Source organism: Pongo pygmaeus, chromosome 1 (genome assembly GCF_028885625.2).
Source record: "Pongo pygmaeus isolate AG05252 chromosome 1, NHGRI_mPonPyg2-v2.0_pri, whole genome shotgun sequence".
NCBI lineage: Eukaryota > Metazoa > Chordata > Mammalia > Primates > Hominidae > Pongo > Pongo pygmaeus.
The window spans coordinates 207,250,051-207,273,871 of record NC_072373.2 but is presented as its reverse complement, the minus strand read 5'-3'; the positions used below and the strand labels follow the sequence as shown (position 1 = coordinate 207,273,871).

General features: G+C 51.4%; 1 protein-coding gene across 2 annotated transcripts; it reads right to left on the bottom strand.

Moving 5' to 3' along the window:
• Nucleotides 1-212: 212 nt before the first annotated feature.
• Nucleotides 213-21,991, bottom strand: E2F2 (E2F transcription factor 2). Of its 2 annotated transcripts, none has more exons than XM_054500882.2 (7): nt 21,278-21,991; nt 15,091-15,196; nt 12,546-12,765; nt 11,626-11,784; nt 9,729-9,843; nt 7,055-7,247; nt 213-860 (listed from the first exon to the last, which is right to left on the bottom strand). In XM_054500882.2, exons 1-7 carry the CDS (start codon nt 21,527-21,529, stop codon nt 592-594), a joined length of 1,314 nt encoding a protein of 437 aa, XP_054356857.1. In that variant the 5' UTR covers nt 21,530-21,991; the 3' UTR covers nt 213-591. The 2 variants fall into 2 exon arrangements, with proteins under 2 accessions (XP_054356857.1, XP_054356866.1); XM_054500891.2 differs by having other exon boundaries at nt 12,552-12,765.
• Between the last annotated feature and the right edge of the window lie 1,830 nt (nt 21,992-23,821).

The following is a 23,821-nucleotide window of genomic DNA, read 5'->3' as shown; positions in this document are numbered from 1 at the left end:
CTGGCAGACTGGACAGCCCCTCAGAGTCCCAGCCCCCACCACGGTGGGGAAACCAGGGATGTGGCCTGGGCCCCTCTCTTGGAAACCCAGACCTGCCCTGGAACATGGACAGCGGTGGGCCCTGATGGGCTTGTCTGCATAGGTCTCACTAAAAACTAGAACAACCTCCCTGCTAAAACTCAGGGAGGACAAACAAACAACTCAACCTGAAATAAATACAAAGGCATTACGTGCTTCTTGGTACGTCGAGGGTCCTAATTACCCCTCAAAAGGAGGTAGCAGGGCCTTTCCCTGGACTTGGCCACCTCACCTGCAGTCTTCTCGTGAGAGGTCAGAAGTCAGAAGACTGGATGGGCCTCCCCAGGCCCAGCTTCCATTAGGAAGGTGAGGACCCACCCCTTATCCACTCCTCACCCGTACCATTCACATCTCCCCACACAGCTTCTGCCAGCTGGGGCGGGAAAGGCGAGGAGACCCCATGCACTGAGGGCAGCACCTAGTGTCCAATGTCCCTGTGCAGGCAGAGGGGCTGTCAGCCTGTCTGTGAGGAGGTAGAGTCAGGGGCAGGCTGCTGGGGGAAGGCAGGGCCACTCAATTAATCAACAGGTCCCCAAGGTCGTAGGAGTCGAAGAGGTCGCTGATGCCCTCACCCGCCTCCAAGCCCCACAGGTAGTCGTCCTGGTCCAAGGATGGGGAGAAGCCGATCAGAGGGGAGCTGCACGCCAGGGTTGGGGACAGGAACTGGTCCTCAGTCTGCTGCAGGAGTGGGTGCGGCAGCTCCAGCATGCTGTCAGTAGCCTCCAAGGGGACCAGGGATGGAGGCGGTGGGGCCTGCTGGGGGGTTGGCGCTGGTGCTGGCACTGGAGACAAACAGACAAAGGTTACGCCTGGCCCTAGCATCCAGCTCCTTAGCACGCGAGGACAGACTTCCGGTTCTCTGGATGACTGCACCCTTCTCCTCTCTCCTCAGCCTGGGTGGACTGTCCTGCTCTCAAAATCCACCTTCCAGAGTCTACACCCAACCCTACCCCTTTTCATGTATTTTTTATTTTTTTGAGACCGCATCTCACTCTATCACCCAGGCTAGAGTGCAGAGTTGTGATCTTGGTTCACTGCAACCTCCGCCTCCCAGGTTCAAGGGATTCTCCCACCTGAGCCTCCCGAGTAGCTGGACTACAGGCATGCACCACCACACCCAGCTAATTTGTGTATTTTTAGTAGAGATGGGGTTTCACCATGTTGGCCAGGCTGGTCTCAAACTCCTGACCTCAAGTGATCCGCCTCCCTTGGCCTCCCAAAGTGTTGGGATTACAGGCCTGAGCCACTGTGCCCGGCCAAAAAGGAAAGAAATTCTGACACATGCTACAACATAGATGAACCCTGAGGATGTTAAGCTACGTGAAATAAGCCAATCACAAAAAAACAAATACTGTGTGATTCCACTTATATGAGATACTTAGTCAAAATCGCACGGACAGAGAGTAGAAGGGTGGTTGTCGGGCTGGGCAGAGAGGGGAATGGGGAATAGGTACAGAGTTTCAGTTTTACAAGGTGAAAGCAGTTATGGAGATGAATGGTGGTGATGGTTACACAACATTATGAATGTATTAATTACCACTGAACTGTACATTTAAAAATAGTTATGATGGTAAATTTTTGTTATGTTGACTCTACTCTCCACCACACACAACTGTACCTGACCTCATCACCCTCTCCAATTACTGGCCCATTTTTCTGCTCCTTTGCACAGTAAACTTTCTCCAGAGTAGCCTGAGCTTGTCTCTACTTCCCTATTACTATTCTCTCTTCAACTCACTCCAGTCTGGGGTCTCTCCCCACCATGTCCCTGAGCCAGTGACCTCCATGCTGCTAAACCCAATGGTCATTTCTCTGGCCCTCTGGCCTCATCTTATTTGACCTTTCAGTAGCCATTCTCCAGCACTCTATGCTCATTTCTTTCTCGCCTTCTTCTTCTTTTTTTTTTTTTTTTTTTTTAAACAGGGTCTTGCCCAGGCTAGAGTGCAGAGTGCAGTAGGGTGAACACGGCTCACTGCAGCCTCAACCTCCTGGGCTCAAGCAATCCTCGCACCTCAGCCTCCTGAGTAGCTGGGACCACTGGTGCATGCCACCATGCCCATCTAATTTTTTAAATTTTTTGTAGAGACGGGGTCTCACTCTGTTGCCCAGGCTGGTCTTGAACTCCTGGGCTCAAGCAATCCTCCTGCCTCACCCTTCCAAAGTGCTGGGATTACAGGCATGAGCCACCATATCCAACCTGCTCATTTCCACTTAGATGTAAGATGGTGATTTCCCATACAGGGACATGCAATGAGGCACTGGAAATTGCCTGCCACATATATCCTGATGCTCAGAATCCCCCACATTGGAGTCACTCCTTAAGCCCCAGCCAACTATTATTTTGAAGATACAACTGCACTGGGATGCTAGGCTGCCTGTTGAGACTTGTGGTGCACCCATGGACATGTGATTTCACGTTTTATTTATTTAATTTATTTTGAGATGGAGTCTTGCTCTGGACTTCACACTTTAGAGCATCCATTTCCTCCCCTCTGCATGGGGCATGATAGCTCTACCTACCTCAAAGGGTTGCTCAGAGGACTGCATGGTAAGTGCATATGAAGCACTGGTTTGGCCTGGCGCGGTGGCTCATGCCTATGATGCCAGCACTTTGGGAGGGCAAGGCAGGCAGATCACCTGAGGTCAGGAGTTCAAGACCAGCCTGGCCAACATGGTGAAACACCGTCTCTACTAAAAATACAGAAATTCGCCGGGTGTGGTGGCAGGCACCTGTAATCCCAGCTAATAAGGAGGCTGAGGCAGTAGAATCATTTGAACCCAGGAGGTGGAGGTTGTAGTGAGGCAAGATCACGCCACTGCACTCCAGCCTGGGCAACAAGAGCGAGACTCATGTCTCAAAATAAAAATAAATAAATGAATAAATAAATAAATAAATAAGCACTGGTTTGTCGGGTCTGCATGCTGCCCTTGCTCCTGTTAAAAATTGCTCCCATTTACCAAGGCTAATGGGGGAGGTGGTGGCACTGCCCTTGAGGCGAGGCATGGTTCAGCCTCCTTGGACACTCAAATGGCCCTGAGGGAGTCCATGCTGTTACCCCTATTTATAGATGAGAAAACTAGGGCCCAAAGAAGTCCATTAAATGTATTTGAATTAAAAAAAAAAAAATCTAAGGTTTTTTTGGCATGCTGCTGATGTTACAGTCAGAGGCCTGGCTTGGGAGCGGGGAGCATGTGGGCTCAGACTCTAGCGCCTCCTCTCACCAGCCATGGAACCCCAGAACTCTGTTTCCTCATGTGGAAAAAGAGGGATGAATATTAGAAGCAGTAACTGATAAAACACATGTGAAAATCTCTATTATAGGTCAGACCTTGCTGTCTCCTGCTGTTGATCACATCCAGAAATAGAATCGCCTTTTGTAATATGTGTCTCTCCACCACACTCTGAATGGCTCTTACTGCTTTTCTGTCTCTAAAACAGCACCAGGCCCGGCTCAGTAGATGCTCTTCACACAAGCTTTTTTTTTTTTTTTTTTTTATTTGAGACAGAGTCTCACTCTGTCGGCCAGGCTAGAGTGCAGTGGTGTAATCTCAGCTCACTGCAACCTCTGCTTCCCTGGTTCAAGTGATTATTGTGCCTCAGCCTCCTGAGTAACTGGGATTATAGGCATGCACCACCACCTCCAGCTAATTTTTGTATTTGTAGTAGAGATGGGGTTTCATTGTGTTAGCCAGACTGGTCTGGAACTTCTGGCCTCAAGTGATCCACCTCCCTCGGCCTCTCCAAGTGCTGGATTACAGGCGTGTGCCACCGCGGCCGACCACATAAGCTTTTTTTTTAAAAAAAAAATCACATTTATGCCATGTCATCTTCTATAACCCACTCAATATTCGTGAGGAAATTTCAAGTGTTCCCATTTGAGAGATGTGGGAACTGAGGCTTCAAAGGGTTAAAGTGATTCACTCACAGTCACCAAGTCACTAAGAGGTGAGATACAGGCTGGAACCCAAGTCTCCCAATTTCAAATCCTGTGCCATCAGCTACATTTAGGTGTATCTCAGAATGTCAGAGCCTGGAGAAATGTCAGAGACGATGTTGTTCAAACCCCTTCCATTACAGATGAGGGAAACTGAGGCTGAAGAGAACACTTCCCCTGGTAATGCAGAACCAGGGCCAGGACCCAGGTCCCAAGACTGTAGTGGCTTCTTCTTACATGGCTTCTGGCACTCAGACCTCAAAACGATACTATTTCAGAACACAGCACGGAACGTGTGTGTGTGTGTCTGTGCAGGAGAATCGCTTGAACCTGGGAGGCAGAGGTTGCGGTGAGCCGAGACCAGGAAAACTTCCTCCTCCTCCCTTCAGCAGGGATAACACTATGAGGCCATGTGACAAGCGTCGGGGGGACAGCCATGACATGACAGCTGGCCCCACCACTGACTGCTCTGTAAGCCACTCCTCCTCTCTGGGCCTCAGGATCTTGATTTGTAAAACTCAGGTAAAAACTTCACACCCGGCCGGGCTCGGTGGCTCACACCTGTAATCCCAGCACTTTGGGAAGCTGAGGTGGGTGGATCACCTGAGGTCAGGAATTCGAGACCAGCCTGGCCAACATGGTGAAACCCTGTCTCTACTGAAAATACAAAAATTAGCCGGGCATGGTGGCATGTACCTGTACTCCTAGCTACTCGGGAGGCTGAGGCAGGAGAATTGCTTGAACCTGGGAGGCGGAGGTTGCAGTGAGCCAAGATCGTGCCACTGCACTCCAGCCTGGGTGATAGAGTGAGACTCTGTCTCAAAAAAAAAAAAAAACAACTTCACACCCTTGTTTATGCTTTGGGATCTGCCACCTCCACCCAAAGTCTCAGAGGACAACTGAAGCGAAGGTGGTTCCAGCTTCAGAGGGCTATGCGCATGCTGACACTTGAGTGAGGAGGCACAGCAGGAGAAGGATGGACCAGAGGGTGGGGCACAGGTCTGGGATGGGAGATAGGCACTGGGGAGGTGCCCTGAGGGACAGATGGCTGGCACAGGGAGAAGCTCTGGTCCCTGATGAGGCCTGACAGACACAGGAGAGATCATTAGAGAAGAGTTGGGAGGCTGGGCTCTGGTCCCAGCTCTGCCATCAACTTGCTGTGTGACCTTAGGGAAGCCACTTGCCTTCTCTGGGCCTCTGTTCATTCATGTGTAAAAAGAAGGGTTGAGTTAGATGGGGACAGCAAACTTCTATAAAGAGCTGGAGCCTGTAATCCCAGCACTTTGGGAAGCCGAGGCAGGTGGATCACCTGAGGTCAAGGGTTCAAGACCAGGCTGGCCAACATGGGGAAACCCTGTCTCTACTAAAAACACACACACACACACACACACACACACACACACAAAATTAGCTGGGTGTGATGGCGGGCACCTGTAATCCCAGCTACTTGGGAGGCTGAGGCAGGAGAATTGATTGAACCCGGAGGCAGCGGTTGCTGTGAGCCAAGATCACACCACTGCACTCCAGCCTGGGTGATGGAGCGAGACTCTGTCTCAAAAAAAAAAAAAAAAAGCTGGAGAGTATTTTAGGCTTTGTGGGACACTTGTGGTCTCTGTCACATAGTTGCCTTCTTTTTCTTTCTCCCACAACTCTTTAAAAATGTAAAACCATTCTTAGCTCATGGGTCATTAAAAGCAGGTGGTCAGATTTGACCTGCAGGCAATAGTTTATTAACCTCTGAGTTAGAGAACTGGACACAACCAGTATTTCAGAGCCCTTCCAGCAAGCCTCTTCCATCAGCCCAGCTCTAGCTCTACCTTTGTCTAAACACTAGGGTTCTATTTAAGAGAATTCTGCTGCTAAGAAGACAAAAAGCGGAACACTGGCCTACATAGCCTTGAAGAATCCTGCCAGTCTAACCAGATGTGTGATCCAGGAAAAGGCAAAAACTGTTCTGGAGAGGGCTTCCATTTGTACTCCTTCTGGATTCCCACCCTCTTTGGGAAGCTCTCAGGAACTTTGCTCCCTGGCAACTTACCTGTACTACCTTCCACCAGGGGTAGCCAGCTCTTAACCATACTGTCCACCTCCCAGCCAGAAGCCCCTTCTTTGATTTGATATATGCCTTGTGGAGAGAGCACTGGGCTGGGAGTGTGTAGACCAAGGTTCAAGACACAGCTCTGTTGCCTCCCAGCTGGGAGACTTTAGGTAAAACACATCACCTCTGTCTTATTTTTTTTTAATGGGCAAATTTTATTATTTTATTTTATTTTTATTAGAGATGGAGTCTCATTATGTTGCCCAGGCTGGTCTTGAACTCCTGGGCTCAAGTGATCCTCCCACCTCAGCTTCCCAGAGTGCTGGGATTATAGGTGGGAACCACAGCGCCTGGCCTATTTTTTAAAATTTTATTCTTATTTTTATTTTTGAGACAGGGTCTCCCTCTGTTGCCCACGCTGGAGTGCAGTGGCATGATCATAGCTCACTGTAGCCTCAACCTCCACGGCTCAAGTGATCCTCCCACCTCAGCTTCCCAAGTAGCTGGACTACAGGCGTGTGCCACCACACTCGGCTAATTTGTAAATTTTTTTGTAGAGACAGGGTATCCCTATGTTGCCCGGGCTGCTATTGAACTCCTGGTCTCAAATGATTCTCCTGCCTCGGTGCCCCAAAGTGCTTGGATTATAGGTGTGAGCTATAATCTCACAACAACCTATGAGTTAGACAGTGTTAATTACTGCGCCCAACTCACAGATGAGAAAAATTGAGGCCAAGAGAGGTTAAGTAACTTGTCCAAAGTCACATAGCTGGTAAGTGGATAGGCTGGGATTCAAATCCAGGCCTTCCTCTGTCCTGGAGCAGCACCAGCCTTCCTAGTGAGGCTTTATAAAGCATTAAGTACAATGCACATGTGTGGGGTAGGATGACTACATCCCCAGCTGCTGGATAAAACAGGAGGTTTTCAACAAACATTGATGTAGAAGAGAAAACTAAGGCCGGTCTCTCCCCGAGCCTCCTGTCCCTCTGGACAAGGGACCTACCTGAGGATGCTGTGGGCTCCATGATGCTAGGGTCGGTGCTGCTGCTGGGCTGGGCAGAGTCAGGGCTGGGGCAGAGGGTGGAGGTAGAGGGGAGAGGCTCCTCGGAAGGACTGTCCAGCTCCTGTACCTCCTCTGGGCACAGGTAGACTTCGATGGGCCCTTGGGTGCTCTTGAGATATATCTGCAGGTTGTCCTGGAGGAGGAAGAGAAGCCAGGTCATTGCTCCGGGCAGCTGGACACTTACACTTAGTGTGTATGGACAGACGCACGTGGCTGCTGCCATCCATGGGTGCAAATGCAAACCCTGGGCTGGCACTGAGACCAACCCCATCTGGCCTAAGGTGAACTTCCGCTGTTTCTGCTGTCTGGCCCCGAAGCCCACTTATTTTAGGGGGAACACCTTGATTTTCCTGTGGGAAATCACTCTTCCCCCCACTCTCAGGTCATCTAGTTTTGGGGCGGGGGGGGCAGCACCATTCCCCAATGCCAGTGGGTGAGCTTGTGACGCAGCCAGGAAAGTTAGTGTGACATGATTGGGTCAGGATGGCCCATGGCTCAGGTGGATCCAAGCAGCACTAGGCCCAGGACTTTTGCTGGACTTGTGGGAAATGAAAGCCCCCTTCCCACTGGGGTTGCTGAGCTGGTATCATAAAATCTACCTCTGCCACCACAAGGAAAGAGCCCATCTGGGAATGGAGTCAGCACAGAGAAAAGCAGAGAGACGAAAAGCATGAGACAGACCTGAAGTCATAGTTTGAGCCTTGAAGTCATCCAGCCTTGCCCACAATCTCTGAATCTCCCCCGGGACTTGTCATTTGGTTCCCACCCCTACCCATACCTCCCGCTGAAGCCAGTTGGACTTGGCTTTCTGTTACTTGTAACCAAGAGTCCTAGTATTTGATCTTCCCACCCTGTCTCTTCCCTACCACATAACCGCAACTTAAGCCACAACTGATGACATGCATGCCATCCAGGCACATGTCCAGGTCTCCATGCCTATACTCACACAGAACTGCACCTAGCAAAAACCCTATTCATTCTTTAAGACCTAGTTTAACTGTCCCCACCTGGGATACCCCCTCGAACTACCCTTTCTCTATGCTCTCAAAGCACATCTTCAGTCTATAAATGACAGCGTCTTTTTCCCACTAAGTCCTGAACTCCTCCAAGGGTGGGGGCGGGACCTTAATTGTCTCTGCAGCCCCAGTTCTTCCTTTAAATAAATTATTTCTTGAGTCCTTATAATATGCCAGGCTCTGGGCAAGGGATACAAGGTGAGCAGAACATTCTCTTGTGAAGCTTACACACTAATAGATGAAGCAGAATGCAATCGTGTAATCATGCCAAATATACCTCAGCAAATGGAGATTAAAGGCAGTGGAAAAGCACAGGTGTTTATGAAGTCTGGAGGTAATCAGAGAAGGCTTCCTTGAGGAAGTGACATTTGAGTTGAGACCTGTAGGATGAATAGCAGTAAATCAGGCAGAGAGGGAAGAGCATTTCAGCTCGAGGGGAAGAGCATGTATGAGGGTCTTGCACGGCTAGGTGCGGTGGTTCATGCCTATAATCCCAGCACTTTGGGAGACCAAGGCGGGCAAATCACTTCTATGCCGGAGTTCGAGACCAGCCTGGACAACATGGCAAAACCTCATCTCTACAAAAAAAACAAAAAATTTGCTAGGCATGGTGGCATGCACCTGTGGTCCCAGCTACTCAGGAGGGTGAGGTGGGAGGATGGCTTGAGCCCGGGAGGCAGAGGTTGCAGTGAGCTGAGATCACGCCACTGCACTCCAGCCTGGGTGACAGAGCAAGACCCTGTCTTAAAAAAAATCAAATAGGTTGAGTGTGGTGGCTCATGCCTGTAATCCCAGCACTTTGGGAGGCCAAGGCAGGTGGATCATGAGGTCAGGAGTTCAAGACCAGCCTGACCAACATGGTGAAACCCCATCTCTACTAAAAAAAAATACAAAACTTAGCTGGACGTAGTGGCGGGCGCCTGTAATCCCAGCTACTTGGGAGGCTGAGGCAGGAGAATCGCTTGAACCCGGGAGGTGGAGGTTGCAGTGAGCCAAGATCGTGCCACTGCACTCCAGCCTGGGCGACAGAGTGAGACTCTGTCTCAAAAATAAATAAATAAATAAATAAATAAATAAATAAATAAAACAAAACAGAAGATCTCATACTAGGAATGAGCTTAGTGCAATGGGGAAACTGCAGACAGGTCAGTGTGGCCAAAACAAAGACAGATGGGGCAGCAGGGAAAAGGAGGTTGGCGAGGTCAACTGGGGCCTCAGAGCACCGAAGCCTCATAGGGAGTGTCAGGAATTTTGGTCTTTAACCTGGGAAAGCACGGTCAGCGTGAAAGGATATTCATGAGTACTGACACCGTCATATGTGGGCATGAGTGTGCATGTGTGCAGGAACCCAGGGCTGGTGGGATGCAGAAAGAAACTAGGAACAGAGATTTTCTCAGGCCACTACTCAGTCTCCGTTGCCCTTTCCAGCTTCTGCCATTTCTGCCCAAGCTTGAAGGCCACCAATATTGCCATGGACACCAGAATGGGCCTGCAAAGCATGGGGCTAGGCAGTGCCAGGGACAGAATCTGCAGAGCCACCTGGAACCCTCCCTGGCAGGGTCTCAACCCTGCTCTCCACCAAATATTTCCCCTCTCACCTCAGTCCTGTCAGGCACTTCCAGTCTCGTCTGCGGAGGGGCCTTGACGGCAATCACTGTCTGCTCCTTAAAGTTGCCGACAGCACGGATATCCTGGTAAGTCACATAGGCCAGCGTAGGGCAGAAGAGTCAAGAAAAGTGACTGTCTGGTCAAAATTCAAACCCCAAACCTGCCAGGAAGCACCTTCACCCGCCTCTCCTAAGCTTCTGAACATTACTTTCTCACTCCTTGTACAACTTAGAAATAATACAATCTGTAACCTGTTAATATCATAAGCTACCTTGGATCCCTTTGGAAAGCAAATGGGGATATAAATCATAAAAAATGTTGCCTTACATTATAAATCATATAATGTTGCCTTACGTTATAAATCATAAAAAATGTTGCCTTATGTAAAGGCTTCATCTCTCAAACTAGATCATTAGCTCTGAGAAGGCAGGAAGACGTGTTTTATTTCTTTATATTTCTCACAATGCCCAGTATCCTTCCAAAAATACAAGGTCAGATCCAAAACCAATTAGATATGAAATGATTTTGGAAAATGTATGAAAGAGCCTTAGCAAAGTCCATGCTCTTTGACCTCATCATTTCAATCCTAGGGATCTGACCTAGGAAACAAGTAAAAATATGGGAAAGCATTCTATGTATAAAGATATTCGGCCGAACGCAGCGGCTCATGCCTGTAATCCTAGCACTTTGGGAGGCCGAGGCGGGTGGATAACTTGAGGTCAGGAGTTCAAGACCAGCCTGGCCAACGTGGTGAAACCCCATCTCCACTAAAAATACAAAAATTAGCTGGGTGTGAAGGCCAGGTGCGGTAGCTCACTCCTGTAATACTAGCACTTACGAAGGCTGGGGCGGGTGATCACCTGAGGTCAGGAGTTCGAGACCAGCCTGACCAACATGGTGAAACCCCATCTCTACTTAAAATACAAAAATTAGCCGGGTGTGGTGGCAGGCGCCTGTAATCTCAGCTACTCGGGAGGCTGAGGCAGGAGAATCGCTTGAACCCAGGAGGCAGAGGTTGTGGTGAGCCAAGATCATGGCACTGCACTCCAGCCTGGGCAACAAGAGCGAGACTCCATCTCAAAAAAAAAAAAAAAAATTAGCTGGGCATGGTGGCGGGCATCTGTAATCCCAGCTACTTAGGAGGCCGAGGCAGGAGAATCGCTAAAACCCGGGAGGTGGAGGTTGCAGCGAGCCGAGATTGTGCCACTGCACTCCATCCTGGGCAAGAGTGAGACTCTGTCTCAAAAAAAAAAGCTATGTTCAGCAGGCACACAACTACATTACAACTATATTGAAATAAAACACATTCTGTGTGCAGTTCAGGAACAATGGCTATGTTAAGGTGGCAGCTTGTCATTCTTTTTCTCCATTTTCCAGATTTAAAGAAATGTACTTGGCTTATTTTCAATAATGAAAAAATACCTTTAATAAACTTGAGGCCAGGCACAGTGACTCATGCCTGTAATCTCAGCACTTTGGGAGACTGAGGCGGGAGGATCGACTGAAGCCAAGAGTTAGAGACCAGCCTGGGCAACAAAGCGAGACCCTGACTATACAAAAAATAAAAAATTAGCCAGGCATGGTGGCACATGACTGTAGTTCCAGCTATTCAGAAGGCTGCGGTGGGAGGATCACTTGAACCCAGCAGTGTGAAGCTATAGTGAGCTATGATCATGCCATTGTACTACAGCCTGGATGACAGAATGAGTCCTTGTCTCTAAAAAAATAAATAAATAATTTAAAAAATAGACTTGAGAAGAAAAGCCACCCAGGAAGGACGAAACAGATGCCAGACCCTTAAGGTAAGTTACTGAATCAACTCAGGATAGATATAAACATGCAACAGGTTCCTGCTCCCTGACGCCTTCCCCGAACCAAGGAGGATATCTCTTGTTGGCCTTGTCCTCAGTCAGGTGCTTGAAGCTCAGAGAACAGCTCTGGATGAGCTGGTCCAAGGCCTGCTCCGTGTTCATCAGCTCCTTCAGCTCCTGCCCCAGCTGTTGCTGCTTCCCAGGTCTGGTGGGGTCTTCAAACATTCCCCTGCCTCTGGGAACAGAGCAGCCCCCCAGTGTCAGTCTGTGGGTGAAACTCCAGAACAAGGCCATTCAAAAAATAGTCTGTGAGGGTGCTTCCCTGGGTTGTGCAAATCAGTGGTCATGCCTGTCTCTCAGGGAGCTACCAGGGATTGGAACTAGAGGTTTGGGGGTTGGGCTTGGGAGAACAAACAAGTCAAGGCCTGAACCCCACTTCTGAAGGGCTCTCGACTCTGTTCATCCCTATGCCCCAGCCTCCTCCAACTGGAGTAGCCTCAGTCCTGACTCCCCTGCCTGGGTTCTCTTAGGATTTATGCCAAGGGCTATAGGTCAGCTCTTTAAACCCTGTAGAAATGGAGAGAGGAGGCTGGAGTACTCCTATCCCAGATCTGGAAGGAGTCCGGGATTCCCCTACTCAGCTCCCAGGGGACTGCCCTAAGCTAGAAGAAGTGGATAATGGGATCTCTGACTCAAGAGGAAGAATCTGGGGTTCCCTTTGGCCTTTACACCTTCCAGATGTCATTCTCCACTCTGCCCCGCATCATGTTCTCCGACTACTTCAGCAGGTACACGGCGCTCTTCCTCACCATTCATTGGCTCTACCCCCAGCAATAAGCCTATTGGATGTTGCTCTTGGTCCCCCTCAGCCCTTGTGCCCATTGGATGTTGCTCTCAGCCCAGCCCCTGCCACTCACACCCACTGGCCATTGCCTCTGGCTCCACCCACAGCACAAGTACCCATTGGAGGGTACCACTGGCCACCCAGGCACTCACACCCACTGGATGTTGTTCTTGGCCTTCTTGCGGATGAGCTGGATGCCTTCCAGCACGTTGGTGATGTCATAGATGCGCCGCTTCTGCACGTCCAGCACCTCAGCGGCCCAGTTCAAGTCCAGGACCCCATCCTCTGACTCGCTCAGGAGGTAAATGAACTTCTTGGTGAGCAGCCCCAGCGAGGTGTCATACCGAGTCTTCTCCCCGGGGGATTTGGGGGCTGAGGAAGAAAGGGACCCAGTCACAGCTCGGGAGGGGAGGGGGAGGGGGAGGGGGAGGGGGAGGGCCCGCCCAGGACCCTCGTCCATTGACCTAGGCTCATTAAGTACCATCTTTCACCACCCACTTTCCAGTTTACAAAGCACTGTGAGCCAGGGCATCCATCACCATCACTGTCCAGACAGGGAACCTGATATCTAAGAGGGAAGGTGACTTGCTTAAGGTCTCACAGCCAGTGGGCAGTGTTGGAAGCCTAGTGTCCTGACTCCTGGTTAAATGCACATTTCCACCACAGCTTAGGGCTGCCAGACCACCACCCACAACTACTGTCACTGTTCTAAGTGCTTTCCATATACGAACACATTTAAGCCCTCCAACACCCTGTAAGGTTGCTGTACAATCATCCCCATTTTATAGATGAGAATACTGAGGCACAGTTTAAGTAATTTGCTCAGCTCACTCAGCCAGAAAGTGGCAAAGCTGGAATTCAAATCCAGGCAGTCTGACTCCAGAGTTTTCCTTCTTAACCATTACCCTATCCTGCCACTTAAATGTCTGGAGTTTGGAATTAGAATAGGGTAGAAATGATAAGCCTGGATTTAAGAGCATTTTTATAGACACATACTTGCTTTTTCTTCCCATGTGAATCACAATGATTATCTGAGAAAAATCGGTCCCGTAACATCAAGTCGGGGAGGTTCATGAAAAAGGTCCCTTTCTCAATGAGGTTGATGTTGCAAGACCACATCTCAGCTGCAGCATCTTAAACCACGAGGGGACGTTTGTAATCGAGTGACTTCCAAGTCATATAGCAAGCTAGTGGCCAATCTAGTAATTCTGGAACCTGAGTTTTACAGTCTTAGGTTCCTCTGGAGGAGGACCAGTTATCATGAGCCTCAGGATCCTTTAAGACAGTGCTTTGGGCAGCCTTGACCAATCAAATGTAGAGGAAACTTTCTTGCCATTCCTGATCTAGCTGTGTCTTACAGGAGACAACTAAGGTTCATAGGAGTGACCTGTCAGGTCGGGGCAGAGGCCTACCTGGACCCCCAAAACTAGTGTTCCTCCGAAACACAGTTGCTTAAACTCCTGCTTTAACAAGGATTTTTTCTTTTTTTGGAGATGGAGTCACTCTCTCTCCCAGGCTGGAGTGGAGTGCAGTGGCACGATCTTGGCTCACTGCAACCTGCCTCCGAGGTTCGAGCGATTCTCCTGCCTCAGCCTCCTGAATAGCTGGGATTACAGGCATGTGCCACCACACCCGGCTAATTTTTGTATTTTTAGTATAGACGGGGTTTCACCACGTTGGCCAGGCTGGTCTGGAACGCCTGACCTCAGGTTATCTGCCCACCTTGGCCTCCCAAAGTGCTGGGATTATAGGTGTGAGCCACCGCGCTCAGCCTATCTAGGATATTGACTGCAAATATCAAGAGGCAGCAACCCCCTCCAACTTAGCTTTAGGAAGGCACCACCTGGGCAGCCTCTGGATCTTAAAAACCTCTGGGGTGGCAGAGACTGGATAATCTGTGCTTCCCTTCCCTTTGAATCACTTATTCAGCTCCTTGTCTGCATGTGGGAGAAAGACCCTGGTTAGCCTCTGCTCCTCTGATTTAGAAAAATTTACATTGACCTAAACATTAAAACTTTTTAAAAATAATAAATTTCCAAATAAAACACTGGTCATTGCGTTTAGATCATGAGAGCAGTACATGGTGTGGTAGAAGTAGTGTGAGACTGGCCGGGCATGGTGGCTCACGCCTGTAATCCCAGCACTTTGGGAGGCCGAGGCGGGTGGATCATTTGAGGTCAGGAGTTCGAGACCAGCCTGGCCAATATGGTGAAACTTTGTCTCTACTAAATATACAAAAATTAGCCAGGGATGGTGGCATGCACCTGTAGTCCCAGCTACTTGGGAGGCTGAGGTGAGAGAGTTGCTTGAACCCCAGAGGTGGAGGTTGCAGGGAGCCAAGATGGCACCACTGCAATCCACGCTTGGTGACAGAGCGAGACCTGTCTCACAACAACAACAACAAAAAAACAAAAACAAAAACAAAAAACATAGAAGTAGCGCAAGATTTACATGTCCAGGCTCTAGTCCTGACTCCACTCTGAGACTATGGGCAAGTCACTCAAGCTCTCTGAGTCTCAAGTTGTCTGATTAGTAAAGAGAGAGAAGCCTACCTACCTGGCGGGATCAAATAATAAAATGCACGGGAAGCTTTTGTAAACTGGAAAGTGATCCAAATATGACTACCAGTGATTGGGCAGGGCACTGCCCTCTGCCCCTGCCCCACCCCACCCCAGAGGCCCCATCAGCACGGCTTACTTTTGGGGCTGGGGAGGCCATCCACTCTGATGCACTTCCCCTTGGGGGTTGGGAACTCAGGGACGGCGGGCCTCCCAATCCCCTCCAGATCCAGCTTCCTTTTGGCCTTGGAGAGAAGGGGGAGAAAGAGGCAGAGTTTGAGAATCATTCCTCCTTTAGCCTTTCCCTAATGTGGGGCCAAAGCGATGAAGCCACTTAGCAGCCACCTCTGTGCCTCAGTTTACCGCCAGTCCTGGTGAAGCACTGCTGTACTTGATAGGAAAACATCAGTGACCTAAGAAGTGACCTTTCAGGGGAAGTCTTGTTTTCTGAAGGGCAAATAAAACTCCCATCCTCTGAGGCCCAGGCACTTGAGACCCTACCAAAGCCAGTCTGGCCAAGGGCTCAGAGTTCCTTAACCACCGGCCCTAAGCCAGCTCCTATACCCGCTCCTCACCCCACCACACCCAGAGGATGATACCAGGAGGAAGTAGTGGGTGGGGCCTAAACCACATCAGGGTGGGGAAAGGGCCCCCCTACAGAAGCAGCTGGCCCAGCCAGACTGAGTGCCCATCACAGTCCCACAGCTGGTCCTTATCAGGGCGGGGCTGGGCATCCGCCCAGACCCAGGGGACTTCCTGGCTCAGTGCCACAATCGACAGAGGTGCCCACAGTGGGAAGCAGTGCAAACATCCCCACCCCCATGTTTGGGCTCCAGCTTGAGGGCCCCAGGGCCTCCTGAATAGACTGCATTTGCCATTCTTTCTTTGCCGAGAGGGGCAGACAATGAATCCTTCCCGTGTCTTAAGGACAAGCAGCTGAGGCCACCCCACCCCCACCCCAGCTCCCCCTCTCTGTTCCCGCCAAGCTTGGGAAACACCTGCTAGGGAAATCAAACCACAGACCCATCTGCTCCTCTCCACCCTGTTGCCACCCGGGCCCCAATTAGGCCCAGAGCTGTACTGGCCCGGAAAGGGCCTCTCTCCTGGTTAGGGCTGGGCATGGGCAGGGCAGGAGCAGGGCTGGGGCACTGGGACACTGGGACATAGGTCAGAGACCCATGCTTGAATCTCCAGCTCCTTCGCAGGCTCACTGTACGAGTTGGGGGAAATATTACACATCTAGGAGCCTCAGTTTCTTCCTCTGTAAATGGGGTAAAAATGCCTACCTCAAGGGGCTATTGTAAGGATTCAAGGAAGGCACCACCTGGGCAGCCTCTGCATCTTAAAAACCCTGGAACAGGCTGAATTAATCCCTGCGTCGCTTCCCTTTGAAGCACTTATTTAGCTCCCTGTCTGCATGCGGAAGAAAGACCCTGGTTAGCTCCTGCTCCTTTAACTTCTGTAAAGTTCTCAGCCTGTGTCTCAGCACACAGTAGGTGTTCAGGAAACACAGAGTCCCTTCCCTAAAATCTAATCTCGACCTCTTCCTTCATACATCCTTCTGGGGGTCATTGAGCCCATTTCTTTCCTCTTTCCAACTCTGGATCCCCCAGACACCCCTACCCTGGCTTGGAGAGAGAGGCCTATTTTAACATTTGGTGGCGAGGTCATGCTCAGCAGGGCTGACTTCTAACTGCTGCTGAGCACAGCTGGGCTGACAGGTGTTGGAGGTGGTGACAACTCTTCCTGCTGTCAGTTCCCCTCCCCCCACTCCTGCCCCCTCCAGGAAGTCTTCCTGGGCTGATTTGAGGAGCCCTGCTCCTTGGTTTGAGGAGCCTGGATATAACACTCTTGCTCTCCACCACTACCCAGACCTGGAAACCATCCAAACACTTTACTGCTCATTATTGAATGAGTCTCTTGAATATTCCTTTTCTACTTTCCTAACTGGTGAAGTCCTATATTCTAGAGATTTAGCCCCACGCTGTCACTAAAGAAAGGGCCAGTTACTGGCTGAGACCTTCCACATGCCCTGAACCACGCCCCAACATTCATCACTTCACTGAATCTTCCCACACCACTAATCCCCATTGTACAGCTGAAGTAATTGAGGCTTGGGGAGCTCTGAGGCCTCCATCAATCCTGCCCAAGGCTGCACATCCTAGTATTCGTCATATATCCCCCAGCAGGAGCACCAAGGGCAGGGAGAGGAAGGGAAGCTCAGGTGGAGTTCTACCTGAGGCAGAGGTGGGGCAGCCCAGAGCCTCCCCAGCCACACTTGCCTCCCCCGCCAGAACACACCAGGAAGAACCCCGGGAAGACCTTAAACAGAATATCTATGCTGAGCCTGTTACATGCTCATAACAGTCCTACCACATCAGTATTGGCACTGGCTCTTGGAAGCCAAGAAATGGAGACTTACAGAGGGTAAGCACATGCCCAAGGTCACGCAAAGGCCGGAGCCAGGGTTTGAACCCAGGCCTGTCTGACTCCAAAGCCATGTACCAGGCTGCCTCAGCTACATCCCACACACGCTGCCCCAGGATTTGCTAGAATTTGGGCCAAGGCCTGGGCTACGCCCACCTGCCCCCATCACTGCATGCACGTGCGCGCACACACACATACACACACACACACACACACACACACACACAGCCTTCTCTCTTTTCTTCTTCACCCTTATTCTGCACTCCTAGGGTCCCAATGCGGCAAGTGTCCCCCTAAGGATACCTCCCTGACACCTTTGGGCAGTGCCCAGAGGAAAGTCAGCCTATGGCTTGGGCTGAACCTGCAGAACACAGGTGGCAGAGGACAAGCCCAGGAGGATCAGGATCAAGGTGAGGCTGAGCACAGGTCTTGGAGTCAGACTGACCTGGCTTTGCATCTAGGCCTTCCCCTTCTTAGATGGGAAATCAGTTGACCTCAAGTCACCTATAAAATGGGCATCATTGTCTCCACCTATGCTGAGGATTCAGTGAGATAGTGCAGCAAAGTGCTTTGCCCATAAGGAGTGCCTCCACCGGGGAGCTGCTAGCACTGATGTATGGGAGCACCAGTGGGAAAAGGGGAAAGTTCAAGGGTGAGCTGAAAAGAGACTGCGATGAGGGGAGGAGAGCAAAGGCTATGGCCACAGCCAGAGGCCAGCTTAGCTCTATCCTGGACGCTCTTAGGCAGCCCCTTTGGCTGGATCTTCAAGGCCTGGTCAGGACTCAAGCCTACCCTGCCAACCCCTATGGAGAAGAGTACAGCTCCTTCCTCAGGCAGCTGCAGAAGTGCAGAGGGTCAGAGATCACCAGGCACAACCCCCTTACGGGCACCATGGTGAGGAAACTGGGACTTGGGGAAGAGGAAGTGACTTGCCCAAGGTCACGCAGAGTGGAGCCTGGTCTCTCCTAAGCCCTAAGTTAGATGGTAGGGGTAGGAGCAAATGTAAGGGGTCGAACCTCGCTTTCAGATCCCAGCTCTGCCACTTGGTAGATGGGCAGCCTGGGATTCACTGTCTTGCCTCTCTGAGCCTACATCTCCTCACCTGACCTGCCTTGTAGAGTTGTGTGTTAAAATGTTTATTTTCTTTCATGCCTCACAAGAGGAAATTTGGAAAATGTAGACAAATTAAAAGAAAAGGAGGACTGGGCGTGGTGGCTCACGCTTGTAATCCCAGCACTTTGGGAGGCCAACGCGGGTGGATCACCTGAGGTCACGAGTTCGAGACTAGCCTGGCCAACATGGTGAAACCCCATCTCTACTAAAAATACAAAAATTAGCCCGGCATGGTGGCAGGCGCCTGTAACCCCAGCTACTTGGGAGGCTGAGGCAGGAGAATCATTTGAACCTGGGAGGCGGAGTTTGCAGTCAGCAGAGATGGCGCTATTGCACGCCAGCCTGGGCAGAGCTTCCTGCAGGGATGAAAGAGAATTATGCCATGCGCCTGGCCAGAGGAGGCATGCGATAAAGGGGCATTCCCTGAGCCTTCCTCAGAGGACTTGGAAAGAGCTCTGGACAGGAAGCCAGGAGATCTGGGTTCTGGCCTTCATTCTGCCATTGAACTTGGTTGCCATCCTTGGACAGTGCCTGAGGTCCCTTTAAACAGAAGCTCCCCAACAAATCCTGCTCACCCTGCACTTTGCAGCCTGGCCACAAAGCAAGCGGCCACACCCAGGGTTGGGTTTGGAGCTGTTCCAGGTCACACCCTCGTAAAATGAGTAAGCAGAGGGCAGGCCTGCCCACGGGGCTGGGCCCCGGGCATCTGGGGATTGACAGGAGCGGGAGCTCTGGGCCTGGCAGGCCCTTAGGGTGGTCTGCTGCAAGGAGACTCCCCTGCTTCTTTGCTTGTGACCCAGGCAAGTGACTTCCTTTCTTTGCTCAGTTTCCTTATCTGCAAGATGCCTCATTCTGGACATCCTGACCAAGATAATGAACGTGAAGAGTGCCAAGCAGTGTCTGGCACACGAGAGGCACTCAGTAAAAGAGAGACCTTCTTGCTAAGATCACTGAGCCCTTCTGGGAGGGAGGTACAGACAGATGTACTTGGGCTCCTCTGGGAGGGTCAAAGCAGTGTAAAACCACAGCTGTTACTGAAACTTCCAGTCTGAAAACAGCTGGCCAGAGGAGAGTAGGCCTGCCGCAAAGCTCCCTTCCCTGGGGGGAACTCAGCTCCTAAGTCAGGCAGTATTAAAGAAAGTCAAGGCTACATAGAGAAGAGCCTGCTGCCTGACCAGGTGCAGTAGAGTAGCTCATGCCTGTAATCCCAGCACTTTGGGAGGCTGAGGCAAGAGGATTGCTTGAGCCCAGGAGTTTGAGACCAGCCTGGGGAACACAGGGAGACCCCTGTCTCTACAAAAAATAAAAAATAAAAGACAGAAGAGCCGACTGCCTTGTGAGTCCCATTACTCTACCCCATCCCCATCTCTGACCTTAGGTCACATCCCGTCTCTGAGCCTCAGTTTCCCCCTGTAACATGGAGCTATTGATGCCATCTATTTCACAAACCACAAAGATGCTTTAGGCTATAAAACACTGAACACAAGATACCCAATCCCAGTTATCCTCGGTTGCTTAACCTGTAAAATGGGGATAATACCATTCCTGCCCACTGCCCTCCTAGTTGGAAATCATGTGCAGGAAGGGTCTCCAGGAAGGTTAACGTTTTGAACATGGGCAAAGCCTGAGTCCACTGGCAGGGAGTGGTGGCTCTGCCTGCATCCAGAGCTGGCTGGGCATCCTTGCTTGCTGACTAGCACAGGTCTGACCAGATGCCTCTGGGGCAGTGGGGGGTGGTCTTATCCCTGTACCCGAACTTATTCACCACACTCACAACTAAGCAAACCTACAACACCCTCTTCCTCTCCCTGGAGCCTGCTTCCAAAACCCAGGACCTGGAGCTGAATGTGGCTGAGAAGAGCTAGCCCCACAGCCACCCTGTGCACACAAGCATTGTGAAGGGGAGGACACTGAGGCCCGGACTGGGGCCAAGACTTGTCCAAGGACACACAGAGAATTAGTGGCAGAGTCACACCAGAAACCAGGCTCCTCAACCACCACCACCTCCACTCCCCCATGCTTTTCCCACTCCACCCCCTACCCTAAAGTTGTTTTGATTCACACGGGCTCCAGGAATTCCACTCCCACAAAACACACCCTGAGCCCAGATCGGCAGGCAGCCTGGTGCCACTACACTTTGGGCCCTCTCTGGCAACGAGCCTGGGAGCTTGAGGAGAGAGCAACCAATCTGAACAGAACCCAAGGGGGCTGCCCACATTTGTATCTGCTTCAGGCTGTCTGGGAGAGAAGACTGGGCCTGGGGGAGGACCTAGGGCAGATACTTGGGGCTATACCAGGAGCTGGCTGGACAATTTGGAGTCTGTCCATGGCAGATTGGACGTGAGAGACCCACTAGACCTATCCCTCTGTCTTACCAAAGTCCCACAGTGTCCCCAGGTCATACTCTTTGCCTGGACAATAGCAGGCACCCAGTACTGGTTTCTGGCCAAACAATGAAGTAATGAATGAATGGCGGCAACGTTGGCTGCATGGACTTCCCCAAGGTCACACAGTGCACTGGGAGTAGTGAGTTGGGTCTCCTCCAGACTCGCAATCCAGTGCTCATTCCACTCCACTAGAATGGATGAGATTATTTCATCCAAAGTCTGAAAATGAAGGGGTCTTCTACTCAGATATTGGGGGCACTGGGTCCTGGAAACTGAAAGCTCATCTTCCCTCTTCCCAAAACTCTACCTGCTCCACTCAAACTGGATCTCAGGCACCCCTCCCTCCTTTCCCACACCTGGAAAAGCATAGGGGGAAGCGGTGGGGGCCCCCAGCATTACCGGCAGCCGGCCTGCCGGCAGGCATCGCACAACTTGGCCCTCGGGTCCGTGAGGAGTGGCGTCGAGACAGGTGCCTGGCGCCGCTGCGGGAGGCGCCGTCTGCGGGTACAGCGGTGTGTAGTAGGTAGCAGTAGCCGGGCAGAGCTGGGGGCTGCTGAGGCCGGATGGCCACAGCTCTGTGGGGCTCATCGCAGGCACCACCTTCGGGGTCTGCCCAGCGGCCGAAGCCAAGGCCCGGGGCCCTTGCAGCATAGCGAGTAAGGCGCCCCCTACCCAAAAGGGCTTGGCGCGCCCGCGGACACCTGCGGGTTTCGGTGCTGCTGCCTTTCACACGGCCCGCGGCATGGCGCTGAGGCCGGGGAAAGCCGCCAATGGACGCCTGCGGGGCAAGGCCGGACCCTCCCCTCCTGGCCCGCGGCCGAGCAGAGCAGCGCTTGGAGATCGCCGCTTGGAGATCTCCCGGCGGCTGCGGTGGTGGCACTGCCACGGGCTGTCTCGTCCCGAGGGCACCGCGACCCGGGACGCCCCGCGCTCCCCAAGGCCTCGGCACCTGGGGTCCGGCCGGCTCTGGGGAGGGGTCCCCGGCGTGCCCTCAAGCTCGGCGGAGATGCGATGCGCTGGGATGGAGAGGGGGGTTTCGACTGCCCCGACTTCCTTGCGGCTCGCTCTCTAGTCCCTGAGTCTTTCTCTGCCTCTTTTTTTTCTTCTTTTTTTTTTTTTTTTAGCGCCAAACGCCGTGCCGCGAAATTCGGATCTCCCGCGGAAAATGCCGCGCTCCGGTTGGCTGCTGCAACAGTACAGTCTCCACCCCCCGGAAAGAACCCGTCCTCGAGGCGGCGATTGCAACACTGGCTTCGCTGCTTAAAGGGGCAGCCACACCTGCTGTCGGTGCCGCCAGCCGCCGGCCGCGCTAGCTAGCAGCCGGCGAGACGGAGACAGAGGGTGGTTCCGGGATGCACAGTGCAGAGGCGGCCAGAGCAGTGCACAGCGCCCCGAGAAATGGGCCCGGATTCCCTGGGATTGAAGGGAAACATTTTGGTGCGGGGTCCCGGCCTGAGTCCAGACCCAGCAGTGTATTCCCCAGGCCACAGGCCCTTTTGTTAGTTTGCATTGTTGCTTAGCTAGCACATGGGCATTCATATCCCCTTTCCTGCTAAAATGAAGGCCAGGAACCTGTTCCCTTTAATGGCAGAGGGGTGAGGGACGGAGGCAAACTAGTCTACTTCTTTGTAGGGAAAACTAACATCTATTCGGTGCCTACAGGATGCCAAGCACCATGCTAGATCCTTACAAGCGTTGTTTTAGTTAATTTATTCCAACAATCCTGGGAAGAGGAATAATGATCCCCATGATAAAGACTGACAGTCTGAAAAGCTGGGTAACTTGCCCAAGGTCATACAGAGAGATTCCCTGATTTGAGAGCTGGCAATAGAATCTGGGACAGGTCCCAGCTCTGGAGCCCTTGTTTTTCCAGTTAAGGGGTTCTTTTACCCTCCCAAGCTGCCTGGGGGCACAGCAGGGTCAGAGTCCCACTGCAGAGCTTTGTCTTGTTCACAGTTGTATTCTTAGGACCCAACACTCAGTAAATGTTTGAACATCTCTAGGTTTCTTTTAAACAATCCTTTTGTCACAAGAGCCTCTCTGCCTCATTCAAAAACCTTCATTGCTGATAATACATTCCTCATCACTCCGGTTTAGAGAGGCTCGGAGAAGCAACCTTGGGTAGTGAGTGGTAAAAAGCTGCTAGAAGCCGCTGCTAGATTTCAGGTCTGATTTCTTGCCTGGTGCTGTATGATTTTTATGCAAGTCTGAGCCTTGGCATTCAAAGCCCTCCAGAGACAGTCCACAGCTTAATTCCTCATTAGATGGTTGAGGCCAAGATGGCAATAACCCATGATGATTAAGAGCCCAGGCTTCGTAGCCAACACCCCCGAGTGCAAATCCAGGCCCAGACACTTTATTCATTGTGTGACCAAGGCAAATTTTGTAAATTCTCTGATCCTTGATCCTTGATTTTCTCATCCTAATAGCACTTACGTCATATGATCATGAGGAAATCTCATGAGATGATGGACATAAAGCTTTCAGCACAGAACCTGGATCATAAGGAGCCTCAAGAATTGGCAGCTGTTGTTATATCTCTGACTTATTTTTTTTTAGACAGAGTCTCATTCTGTCACCAGGTTGGAGTTCAGCGGTGCAATTCTCCTGCCTCAGGTTCAAGTGAGTCTCCTGCCTCAGCCTCCCGAGTAGCTGGGATTACAGGCGCCAGCCACCATGCCTGGCTAATTTTTGTATTTTCAGTAGAGACAGGGTTTCACCGTGTTGGCCACGCTGGTCTCGAACTCCTGACCTCAGGCGATCCGCCCTACTCAGCCTCCCAAAGTGCTGGGATTACAGGTGTGAGTCACCGCTCCCAGTCACATCTCTGACCTTATCTCCAGTGCATAAGACCCTTTTACTCTAGTCTACTTGTCTCATTGGTCCTTTGAGGGCCAGCTTAAATCTCACCTCCTCCAAGAAGCCTCCCCTGCCTGCTTCCTC